This window comes from Varanus komodoensis, unplaced genomic scaffold (assembly GCF_004798865.1).
Source record: "Varanus komodoensis strain SLA01 unplaced genomic scaffold, ASM479886v1 scaffold6_1, whole genome shotgun sequence".
In the NCBI taxonomy this organism is placed as follows: domain Eukaryota; kingdom Metazoa; phylum Chordata; class Lepidosauria; order Squamata; family Varanidae; genus Varanus; species Varanus komodoensis.
Window position 1 is genome coordinate 1,796,950 of NW_025336345.1, and position 12,838 is coordinate 1,809,787.

The window sequence follows — 12,838 nt, forward strand, 5'->3', positions numbered from 1 at the left end:
GACACCCAAAGTCGACGTATGTAGCACTGCACAGCAAAAAGGGGGAGCGGGTGCAACCAGTATGTCCCAGTTTGTTTTTGTTTAACTTTTGTGTCACCATAAAAATATTTTGCACCCTCACAGCATTAGTCCTTCAAAGTGTTAAGTATCTTGTGTACATCAAATAGTAACAATGCCAATTAAATCCAATTCAATTCTAGGATGTGGCAAACAAAATGTGGAAGAGTCAAAGAGGGGTGAATACTTCTGCAAGATACTGAGCACCTCAGAAGTAATGAAGTCAAAACAAGAACAAATATCAGCACAAGATTTACTACTTCTCCTATCATGCTAGTGTCAGAGCATCAACAGGATACTGACCTTGTGGAGGGTGGCTGTGCTCCTGCTTCACAGTTACCCATTTATGAACACAGAAGTCATCAGCTCCAGTATAAATACAATCTGCTTCCACAGGTGACCACTGTACACAAAGCAGTCGGCCCCGGTGCCCCCGGTAATTGTGCAAGGGCTCTTCCTTCAGTACATCCCAAACCTGTAAACAAAACCTCTCATTTTAAAAAAGGAGATTCTAAAAAGCTCACTTTCTACTGTATTTTCTCCCCAAAACCTCAACTCTGGCTCCTAAAACAATTCTAGACTAGGGATTTTGATTCAGAACAAATAATTGCCCAGTGCATTGTCTTGCATATTTCTCTTATTCCTCTTTTCTTATTGAGGGGGCAGTCCATCTAGTGGGGAAAGTTAGCTTTGGCTATTCAGTGGCACAGAAATGTAATGAATAAAGACATAACTAAACAAGCAGCAAAGTCAGTGCAAAGTGGGCATGTCATTGGAGTAATGCTTAAAGTCTCCAGACTAGGAGTTGGATCCAGGACTTGCTTTTGTGAAAGAAAGGACTCTGCTCATGAACAGTCCCTCTGTTTGGTTTTTGGGATCCTGCTCTTCCAATCCCAGCAACTCACCCCATTTAGCAGGGTCTCCTGAGCCTCCATGAACCATTTTTTAGGAGCTAGGGAAGTCAACTACCACAGCACAGTTGATTCAGCTCAAATCAGGATCCAACCCCTGTTCTACTTCAGACACAATTAACAATGGTACTGTAGAACCTGTGCAAAGTTCTAGCCTGTGCTCAAGACAGGTTAGCCTCTTCCCCTTTCTATGTACACAGAAAAAATATAAATGCAAATAGCACATTTTATTCTTGGGTACAAACTTTCTAGTTTTTGCTTGACGATTACATTTTGCTAACAGGTCAAAGATATGAAGAATGGACACTTGCTTTTTCTTCTACAAAATATACAAAAGCACAGTGTAACCTTTTTGGACACTGGTTCCAAATACAGTTGGATTATATACTTTATTAGATTTATATCCCACTTTTCTCTTACACTGAACTTAAGGTGGCTTACATAAACAGCAGACAAGGCAGAAGTAAACGGCTTACTCCATAGTCTCTTTGAAGTACAAAATGCGCAATTAAAAGTGTTTTTCCAGATATTATTTTCCCAGGTTAAAACCAAAGAGGCACTCCCTAATGCCATATTCAGCTGATTAATGAAGCCAGTTAAAATAAATGAAAACAAACCACAATTGTTTCACAACCATACCTGGGCAGTGCCATCATAGCAGACAGACACCAGTCTTCCATCATGATGGGGGCTCCAAGACAAGCCAGTGATCTTGGCTGTGTGACCCACCAGAGTACGAAAAGGCTCAGTTATTGTCACAGGTTTCTCTGGAGAGGACTCTAGAGACAGAGTAAATGGACATTGGAAACAGCCAGGCTCAATGCCACTAAAGGCATTCCACAAAGTAAGCATTGTTGCAGTGTGTGCCACTGTTATTTGGCCAGAAACCTTAGCTTTTGTCTGCGTCACTGACACTGTGATGCGGAATAAGAAAAGCAGCAGCATCGAGCATAAACTGAAATGTTTTTGTCATGATGGCCAGATTCTTCCTGTGCAGCCTCTGTCCTGCCATGCCCTTTTCAAAGAGTGCTAGAGGACATTTTCCTTTCAAAACCAGTTCTCTCAAGGCCACCTCCATAATAACCTGCCTCAATTCTGGAATTAGTGAAGAATTACATTCAGGTTGTAATCCTAACACATCCTTATGGACACATCCATAAAGCCAGTCTGTGCAAAGACACACTCTGGGCATCACAAAATCACTAAATGGAGAAGAAATTTTGTAGTGCTTGAAGTCATGGAGAAATCAACATGGCCAAGAAGGGGAGAAGCAGCATCACCGTCAGATTATGCTATGAATGGACAAGTGAATGACAGGTAAGATATACAAGCATAAGGAATAGTCACCTATGACATTCTTGATGTTATGTACATAAATGACTGCATTGTTTGAGCCAGAAGCTATCATATGGCTCAGTTCTGGCTGTGTCCCATGGTCATGATGCCATCGAATAGCATTGATGAGTTTGTGGTGCTGCTGGATGGTGCACAAAAGTTTCAAATCAGGAGCCAAAAATATTTCAATTGATCTGAAATGTTAAGAAATGTAGGATGAGCCAGTTACAGAGTATATCATGTGGCACACAGAATTTTTGCCATCTATTCTCCTCAAAACAATCCTCAGGACATCCTACAGATTTAAACAGCTTACTATAATAACACGACCACAACAAAATTAATGAATTCCTAGGATGCGTGCAAAGTGCACTAATTTTAGTAGGTACAGTTGGTTTAAGTTGTTAAGCACAATGCCCAGAAAATTTTTATCAAGAGGATTAAGAAATGCTATCATTATAGAATATAATCTAATAGAGTAAACTAAAGCAATAAAACACTATGAAGTCACATCCATAGTCTAAATTTTCATTACTGATAGTTGCAGTTTTACAAGGAAGTGGTATGTCAAGGATTAATCACTTCTACCCATCTACTATACACTTTCTTGCTGTTTATCCAATCTGCGAAAAATGCTAGGTTTCAACTACACCTACACTTCATAAACGTTAATCTTGATGGCCTGGCCTGGCCATCACATTAAATCATAGCCTAGTGCAGGGTTCCTCAAACTTTTTCAATAGGGAGCCAGTTGAAAGGTGGCAGTGACCTGGCATGGGCCGGTGAGGCATCATCGGGCATGCGCACGAGGCACCTGACTCACCCTGAGACCTCCAAGTGAGCAAGCCACCGCCTCCCAACCAGCGCTGCTAGGCAGCGGCGAGTGTGCGTGCGTGGGGGAGGTGGGCAGCGGCAGTGGCTCACTCACTTGGAGATCTCCCAACGAGTCCAAAACCATCTCCAAGTGAGCAAGCCACCACCTCCCGCCTGCACGGTGAGTCAGCGGCATGCGTGCGCATGGGCGGCAGTGCGGGCCAGATAAATGGGCATGGCGGGCTGGATCCCTCCTGTGGGCTGTAGTTTGAAGACCCATGGTCTAGTGTGATGAGAACAAGACATAATAGTTCTCACCATGCTGAACCTAAACCACTACATCTACCAAAAATGTCAAGTCAGCACTGACTTAAATTTTAGCACATACCCATCTTCATTACCAATAGCCAAGATACTTCCATCAGGTTTCCAGCTGATCTCTGTGTGTGCTGGTAGTTTGTGCTAAAAGAAAGTAGACAAAACACTTTGGAACCTTAAGCGTTCTGACACCCACTTCCACAGATCCTGCAAAAATAGATGGAGAAATAGGGATCCCTGCGATAAATAATTTACGCCAGCCAGCGTTCCAGCAGCGACCAGCCCTGACAGCAGAAAAGCAAGTGGGAAAAACTGTATGTCACCATATACCATATTTTTCCGTCTATAAGATGCCCCCATGTATAGGACGCCTCCCCTCACGTTTCCTACCCATCTCCAGCGAACAAGCTGCTGCTGTGCGCGCACTGCTTCTTCCCGCCCGCGGCACCTCACCGCCCCCCCCATGCATGCCAGCGCACCCGCCACCCTCCCATGTATAAGCCGCACCTTCATTTTTAAATAAATATTTTAAAGAAAAAGTAGTGTCTTAAACACAGAAAAATACGGTAACTGCTACCTGCCTATGGTCTCCTAAAACTATTTGCTTATCTTTTTCATTTCATAGCAGAATACATTAACTCATTCAGGGGATTAGAACAACCACCTCTTGTGGCAATTATGAAACCAGGAAGCTTACCATAAAGAAATATATGAAACTTGTAAAGCAAGGATATACACTGTGGGACCTTCCAGAGACTGGTAAGCTGCAAGTCCCATTAACCCTTGCCAGGCATTGCCCGTGGTGAAGTACAGTGCAAGAGGCACTTTAACAAACATCTGTTATGCTGCAGAGTCCCTATCCTTGCTGCATGGCTACTGCAACAATATTATCACCAGCAAGCTAAACCTGCAAGATTCAGGAAACAGGCAATTTGGGCAAAGCCCTTAGGGGGGCATCTCATCTCAATGTGAGGATCACATCTCAGTGTTATATGCCTGTTCTTGTTTTTGTTCTCCGTCTTACTTCCGCAGGAGGTGTTGGACACACTTGCTCACTCCAGGGAGTAGCAGTATATGATACTCTTTAAATTAACCATGGGTGTGTAAGACAATGATTAGGTGCAGACAATATAACCCACCCAAGAGTTGAGTACGGGATCAGTGGCAGTCATTACTGAAACACAGGTTATCATGTAGTTTTGAACCCAGCCATGCTAACAAACTATGGCTAAGTAACCATGGACAACTCATGAAGAGAACGCACAGTTTGTTGCTGGGTTGTGAAATGTGGCGCACTCATTATGGCTTATTGACTTGGCTGGGTTTCAGTAACAACCCATGGTTAAACAAATCCACATACAACACTTGTATTGTGTTGTCTGAACTCAGTCAGTGAAAAGCTTTAGGACAACCAACATTTAACTGACACCAAAGCAAAAATCAAATAATTTGTTCAGATAAGGTTTCCTGTGCAAATAAGTTACACAACTTTGAAAACAGTAGACAGCAGCTTCAGCACAAGAGATAGCACAGTTTCTTGATACGTAGAATGGGAAGCCAACACAGAATCCATGTGTTCAAAACTCTATTTACTTGGAATGTTTTAAAAAAACAGCTTCTGAAATTCTATTCATAGGATGAGAATTTCAACTACTTTAAATTCACAACAGATTTGCATTCAGGGGTTGACTAAAGTACATTAGCACCCTGCAACCCAAGAACTGGCTGCTTAATTCAAAAGTGTGAAGTTGAGCCACTCCATCAGCACACTCTCAGTATTACTTTGTGCTACAGTGGCAGAAGGGAGAACTGGAAGCATTCACCTGACCGGATCTGGACCCTAGAAGTAGCAACTTTACAATCCCTTAGCTTTCTGTCCACTGCCCTCTTACTAGTAGTGCACAGCCCCTTCTTTCTCTCAGGACTATGCTATCTTGCTCCAATTCTAGTTCGTTCATGGTTCTTCTTTTCTTCAACTCCATGTGCCACCACAATCTTTTAACATTGTCTACTTCAGAGGTTCCCAATGCAGTAATTGTGAGGACTCCAAGGGCACCCATGAAGCTCCCCAATTCTTGCCCCTTAATTTTTTAAACTTTAAAATATTACGGCAATCATCTTTCACTCCCTTATTATTCCTATCCCCGGTGTACCTTGATTCATTATTTCACTGCTTCATAGCTTCTCTTCTTGCTGTTTTTCTTCCCTTTGCGTTGTTTCTCCCTCCCAATCTTGAGCTTAGGCCGTTTGTCCTCCCTCCTCATTAACACAACACGGCAATCCTGGTGCCATACAAACATGACACAACAAGCCCTGCAGACTGTCGTGGTGTGCAAACCAGGTCACTTTCTTCAGCCACTGCACCTCTAGATCAGCCTGTCTCACACTCTGCTCTATTTACCCTTCTGGCATACAGGTCCTACTGACCTAAAATGCTCTGAAGTTCTTCTGAGGCCACACCCTTCCTTTTGGTTCCTGTTTCTTAGCACTTTTCTTCAGCCTCTTTCCCTCTAGACTGCTTGTCCCTCTGTCTCCCTACCTCTCCCTTTGGAGACTCTTCTCAGCCCAAAGCCTGCCTCTGTGTGAGGTCTTAATCCCTGCCAAACTGCTGACATTCCGTTTCTGCACAGAAGTTGCATTGCAAACCGCCCAGTTTTCTAAGCGAGTGAACATTCAATGCAACCATACCAGCTCAGCCTTTCAGCATCAGAGGCATCACTGCCAACAGCACAACGAAGTATAAATGGAGCAGATGTAAGAAGCAATTTTCCATCTCTAGCCTATACAGTCTTACTCACTTTGATTGAATTTGTCTCTCGGATGAGTTTGTTGATGTCATGGGCTTCGCCAGTAAGTTTCCAAGGATTGTGCTGCAAAACTGTTCCCTCTCCAGCACAGCTGTACAAGGTTACAGAAGGGCTGTCCCCATCTCCTCCTGCACAAGAAAAATAATTAAATCATGCTGGCTAGTTTTTAAAAATAGGTACCTTGAACACAATTAGCAGAAAAACTTGTACTAATGTTTCTAGCAGAAGATATTAGGTATGAAGTGTATTTTGCAACATGGCACTTATCAACTGCCAGAGCAGAGCTGAAGAACTTCAAGCCCAGTGTCCCAAACCAATTTACCAGAATCCCAATCCAGCTTGCCCAGGGGCACCATATGGTCATGTCCAATCTGTCTGGCCTGACCCATTTTTAATTATCATTACATTGCATTTAGACCTTTCCCCACACCACCTACTGTTTGGTGGTATCCTAGCTTCAGTGCATCCCCCACCCTCATTCTTCAAGGCTGAAATACTTCTCCTAAGGGTCAGGATCCAGCAAGGAGGGTTTTAATATAAACTCAGTTGGTACTTTGTTCACTCTTTTACATTTGGCCCTGCCTGACTTCTCAAGGTAGCCGCATAAGAGCTTCACCAAAACTGAATCCAGCCCTTGTACTAAAAGAGATTCAAAAGTCCTGGTTTAGAGGCTTAAAGCAGCTTCACACAAGATGGTCCAAGACAAAAGTCACCCAGTTAATTTTGTAGAGAACCACGGCAAATTAGCACATCCCACTTGCTTGTGGCCAGATCACACAATGGTCTCAAACTTCATATTGTTTGGTATATAACTCAATATAAGCACATACTAAAAAGGGTGAAATTGCATCAGTGCATAGACTGAAAAACTCCCGGTTTTCCCTGGTCAGCCGTTTTTGGCCAGGGAAAAACCTTAGAAGCACAGTCTTTGATTGAGCTCTACAGGGGCGTCACCTCCTGACAGGTTTGTAGAGCTCCCCCCCCCTCAGACTCCGCCCATTGCTGTTCCATGGGGTCCATGTCCTGCCCCAGGGTGGTTTGGTTCCCACACTCTGAGTGATCTCGTGTGCTGAGCGTGACAGTTCAGAAGCCTCTGCTAATTGCTTCTCATCCCCTTCCCACTATGGATCTGAACTAGCTAGCTGGAAAGACTGTGGCCCAGGAGGACCGGGCCTCTTCTCTACATTCTGTCTAACTCCTAGGCAGGGTGGATTTGATTTAAATCACTAGCAAAGAATAGATTTAAATCATAGTTTTCTACATAATTTGCATACATGCCTGTTTTACCCAAAGGTAGAGGAAATGCGTTAAAATAATCCCAAACTGGGTCTCTTTTACAGCCTGCTGCCATTATAGGTTTTTTCCTCCAGGGAAAGAATATGATAAACACACAAGATACACACACTATGATATACACAAAAAGATCCAAAGACTCGTGCCTCCACACTCTTAGCTTCTTGTGTAGATCTATTCCACTCCCAACAATTTCCTTTTATTCAATGAATTTTTTGAAACTTATTATTTAAGAGGTAAGGAGTTAGTTCTGTAACACAGATTTACAAAGGAACAATGGGATTAAGGTCTTTTCTCAACTCTGTATGTTCATTTTATAACATTTCAGTTTTGAGAATGGTAAAACCAAGCATCTGCGATATTTCCTAGATAGAAAACTCCCCAATAATCTTAACAGAAATGTCTGGAATAGTATAACACTGTGAATGGATTAATGGAATTAATTTATCAAAAAAATTTAAACATTACATGAATATGTAGTCTCATGCTACATAATTAAAAACTGATTTTCATTTCATGATGAATTACCTTTGGACTATAATGTATCTTAAATAGGAAACTATTTTTAGATAGATTTTTCCTCAAAAAGCATTTAATTTTAAAAAATCCAATTTAAATTTTAAAAATCCATTTTTAATTTTTTTTAAACACTGATTTTTATCCACCCTGATCCTAGGTAGCTTTTACTCTTCGTAAAATTCAGGGCATTCAACATAACAGTTTTAAAATTTTCATTGATGGGAAGAAAGTTATTTCCCATGCTAAACATTCCCTTGTGCACTAAGATTTTAGCTGAGAATAGATCTAGTCCATGAGACCTCAAACTATGGCCTGGGGGCTGGATCCAGTCCGCCATGCCCATTCATCCAGCCCGCCATGCCCATCTGGACCTGCCGTGCCCACCTCTCCCCACGTACAGGGAGGCAGCTGTTTGCTCGCTCAGGGAAAATGATCTTCAAGCAAGCCGCTGCCTCGTGCACCCACCTCGCGGCGCCTGCCCACCCCCACCTCGCCTCCCCTCGCCACGCACCCTGCCCCCGCACGTGCCGGCCCACACGCACTGCCAGCACTACCTTTCTGGCCCACGCCCAGCACCGGCAGCTTTCAACTGGCTCCCTGGTGGAAAAGTTTGAGGACACCTGATCTAGTCTATTAAGATTACCATCAGGTTCCTGCTCTTCACAACATGTAATACATGCGTTGACTACTTAAAACAAGGTATACACAATTGACAAGGGCATTTTCTAAGTCCGCAACATGAACCTAAGAGCGCAGAATTAGACGTAATGTATGAAATTGCTTAAAGACTAAAACTATTTTAAGATATGCTCAAATCATTTGTTCTGACTCCAAAATATCAACACAACAACAATTACAGCAAAATTGCTTGAGGAAGAATTAACCAGCCACTTCACCGGTACATCAGATTCTTAATGAGCAACTGTGATCTTTCTGATCAGATGTGCAGACAGCAGACTAAGTGGCAACATTTAGAGAGGGGCCCATGAGAGTTATCCCAGTAAAGGAACATTGTGAGTAGGTTTTTTTCTAATTCATACACTGCTCCCTTTGTACACAGCAGGCCCAGAGATCAGAGAAAGACAGACAATATAATATACTCAGAAGTAGATTATTACAGCATAATTCATAGTTCCATCTTACACTTTGATTCTATATTTAATCCACATTTCATTCTGTGAAATAGATGACCCATGTAATGAACCAAAGACCAAAACCTTTGGTCAAAAATGATGCCCTACGGTGCAGCATCTAATTACTAGGGTATGGAAAAAAATTAACATGATTTGCCAATGGCATCAAGTGCCATTTTCAGCAATAATTTGACCTCTTTTTCCCATGAGATTTCTCAAGATGAAATAAGGTCATATGCCTTTTGGGGCAGGATGACTGCCTTAAAACAGTAGAGAAAGTAATGGTGAAAACCCAATTAACCCAGTTTCCACCTGCATATCCTATAGTTAGGATGCTTCATCTCTTACTTGGACTTTGTAGTCCTTCTCCAAAGCACACTATGTATTAAGGGTAAACTGGACAAAGTATTCAGCACGAGTTATTACATTTCTTTACAGTCGAATAGCTGAAGCTCTCTGAATAGTTCACAACAATTAGTTAAATCCTTAACAAACTTTGCAGGATAAGAACTGTCCAGATATTCATGGTATTTCCTAGTTAGTAATTAGTGGTAGGGTGTGTGCTTTGCCTTCTAAAAGTTCCAGATTCTAACAATGGCACTTCCAGGTGCACCTGGAAAAACTTCGCCCAAATCCCAGAGTCACTGTCAGTAAGCATAATGAGATACTGAGCTGGACAGAGCAATGGTTTGAATCAGTATAATGCAACTTCTTATATTCCTATGTACTTTGGCTGCAGAATATTTGTTCATACAGTGTCATTGGAATATATGGTGTTTTGCAGAACAACCTAAGTCAAAGCCCCAATTTCTAATCTCCCCAACCTCAGCAAGACAGAGCACAAGGCTGATCTGGGAAGATCTACTTCCACAAACCATCATAAGCAAAGCAGAATAAGAAAGCCTCTTCTATCCCATTATATAACCTGCCTCTGACAATTCAAAGTGTGGATTTTAACCCTTGAAAGCTCTACACAATTCAGGATTTTAAAAAAATCCTGTCTGTTTGCTGAGAAAGGCTTGTGACTGCTTTCTCCAGGAGTGGCAAATGCAGGCCACAATCATACTAGTGGTAGCTCCTAATTTCTGAATACCCACTTCCAGGACCTGCCTGGCGAGCTTGATACAGCCATGTATGTGACACAGAAAAACTTACCTTTATTAGTTTAAACTCAAGTTCTAAACTATGCATGTTTAGACAAAGAAAAGTCCACAACTCTCCAGCACGTCCTATGTTTTCTCTAAACATAAATCTAACTATGCCCTGAAAGCAGTTAACATTTGTACTGCCTATTTAAATATACAGCTGCTGCTTGCATGCCTATTTTATTGCATCTTCTTACTTCATTAGCCAGCCTAAGAACATAGGTTTACACTGGCCTTTGGCACAGAAACTATATAAGCAAAAACATACATGCACAGGATGTGGTGCAAGCAATCCTGCCAAGAACCATCTACTGCTCTTCCAAGAACTCAGGAAAAGGTTTCCAAAGAGATACAGATGGTCCCCCATCCACTCACTATAGGATGCAGATTTTGGAATTACCCCAGAGGGAATACAGTCCTTGATAGAAAAATAGTTCCCCATCCCTAGTCTAGAGGTTTCCCAACATTTGAAATGAGAAAAATGAATGGAGTGGCAGGAACCACTGTCATAGAACAAGTATTGTTCAATACCTTAGGACAAATTACTTTGCTTATTGTGGAGGGAAACTCGCTGCCTTTCTGATAAACATACTCATGGAGTGGATCAAGCTATTTCCGCAATACAACCAATGCATCTGTACCCTAAGACTCACCGAAGGACAATGGAGGAACAGGAGGTCCCCAAGCTAATGTGTACACAGTTTTTTTGTGGTAGGTGCTGGAGATCTGTGGGGGCCTGTTGGGGATGAGCAGAAAGAATGAAAGTCATTTCAAAAGGAAGCCTTTTGATCATGCACTTATCTGATATAAAATACAGGCAAGGTTGAAAAAAGGTACTAACAGAAGTAGGAAAGTAGAGACAGAGGCAAGAAGCATCACTTCTCACAATTCCTCTGTATTCCTTTATTGCAAGTTCTAGGACAAGATTGTCAATATTTGCAATTTCCTATGTCTGTTACCAACACAGAAAAGGTGTGATTGACAGTTTCCCAAGACTGATTTTGCCCCCTTTTGTTAACTTTTTGGATGTCATGTATGGACATACAGAATACACACACACAGAATATTAGCAGCTTTGTTCTCTAAACCATTAAAAATTCTCCAATATTTGGACTGAAAGCAAAACTTAAGAAAGATTTGTTTGCTTTATGCAATTAATTTTAATGTCAATAGTGGCAGGCAATTCAAGAGAGCTGGGCAATTAATAAACTGTCTGGAAGTTTCTGGACAGGAATTTTACCTGGAAATGCTTTTCCAGAAATTTCCCCAGTGACTTAAATCAACTGGGATCTGATTTAGTACATTTGATTCAATGTGATGAACCAACTAAAAATAAATATATTTTGAATATATTTATTATCCTATTTATATGCCACCTTTTTTCTCCTCCTCTGTGAAGTAGGCTGCACTTGGAGTCTGAGACTGGCCCTGAATTACCCAGTGAGTTCCATGGCTAGAACCCAGTGGGGACTAGAACCCAGCTCTCCTGAGTCCCCAGTCCTGCACCTCTACACTACACTGGCTCTCTAATTAGCTACATGAAAATCACATTCAGTTCCCTCTTTACACCAAGCATTCGATCAGGGCTTAGTTCATGCTTTCAAATATTTTCTTTAATTCTTCCTTACTTACTCTTCCCATAAAGTATGTTTGACCTTGACAGTGAGTAGAATATGATTAACACTGATTCAACAAAACAGACTGATATCTTACTTGGTGGAATAGGTGTCATAGATGCCAACTTTCCCATCATCTGTTCCAAAGGCTAAACAGCCTTCCTTTGTTGGATGCCAGGATAACTGCAAGCAATAGAAACAACCATAATGGTTTCAACACTTTGTAGATGCCTTGGTTTAGTGTATATTCTTTCCAGATTCCTCAAGTTACCACAACTTGAGATGAAATTAAGAAGACTTAAATCCAAGTTCCAATTTGGGACTTTAAACTTGTTTGTCTGTTTATTAGAGTTCTATCCCATTCTTTTTCTTACAAGGAACTCAAAGTGGCTTACATCATTCTCCTCCTGCTGCTCTCCATCTTATTCCCACAACAACAACTCTGGGAGGCAGGTTGGACTTAAGAGTCTGTGACTGACCCAAAGCCACTCAAGTTGGCTCCATGGCCAAGTGGGGACTAGAACCCAGTTTGCCTGAGTCCCATTCCCACTTTCTTAACCACCACACTGGCTCTCCTGAAACTCAAGGAAGAGGAGATGAAAAGACATTCCAGAGGAAACACAGAGTGCAGTGTATGCCTGCGGCGTAGCACTTACTTGCTCTCACGGCTACATATCCCAATTATCAGAGATAATGAAAAGTTAAAAAACAAAACAAAACAACCCTGGGAACATGAGGAAAGCTCCTAATGATACTGTTACATTACTGATTGTAATCTAATGAGGCCAGAAGTGTCATCTCAACGCTAAGTCTGAAATTAAATGAACCTCTGTTAAGACTGCTACATAAAATGCACAGGGCTTAATGTATGCAAAGGACCTTGTGCACACA

The 12,838-nt window shown here is 41.8% G+C and overlaps 1 protein-coding gene across 3 annotated transcripts in view; it reads right to left on the reverse strand.

Annotated features, from left to right (window-relative positions):
* Positions 1-12,838, reverse strand: part of GEMIN5 (gem nuclear organelle associated protein 5) — a 46,016-nt gene that overhangs the window by 19,575 nt on the left and 13,603 nt on the right. For all 3 annotated transcript variants that reach the window (XM_044451028.1, XM_044451027.1, XM_044451026.1), the window contains exons 9-15: positions 12,045-12,130; positions 10,985-11,067; positions 6,233-6,369; positions 3,505-3,578; positions 2,316-2,497; positions 1,608-1,747; positions 361-532 (exon numbers count right to left, since the gene is read on the reverse strand). In XM_044451028.1, coding sequence (XP_044306963.1) covers positions 361-532; positions 1,608-1,747; positions 2,316-2,497; positions 3,505-3,578; positions 6,233-6,369; positions 10,985-11,067; positions 12,045-12,130 — 874 coding nt within the window. The remainder of the gene's footprint in view (positions 1-360; positions 533-1,607; positions 1,748-2,315; positions 2,498-3,504; positions 3,579-6,232; positions 6,370-10,984; positions 11,068-12,044; positions 12,131-12,838) is intronic.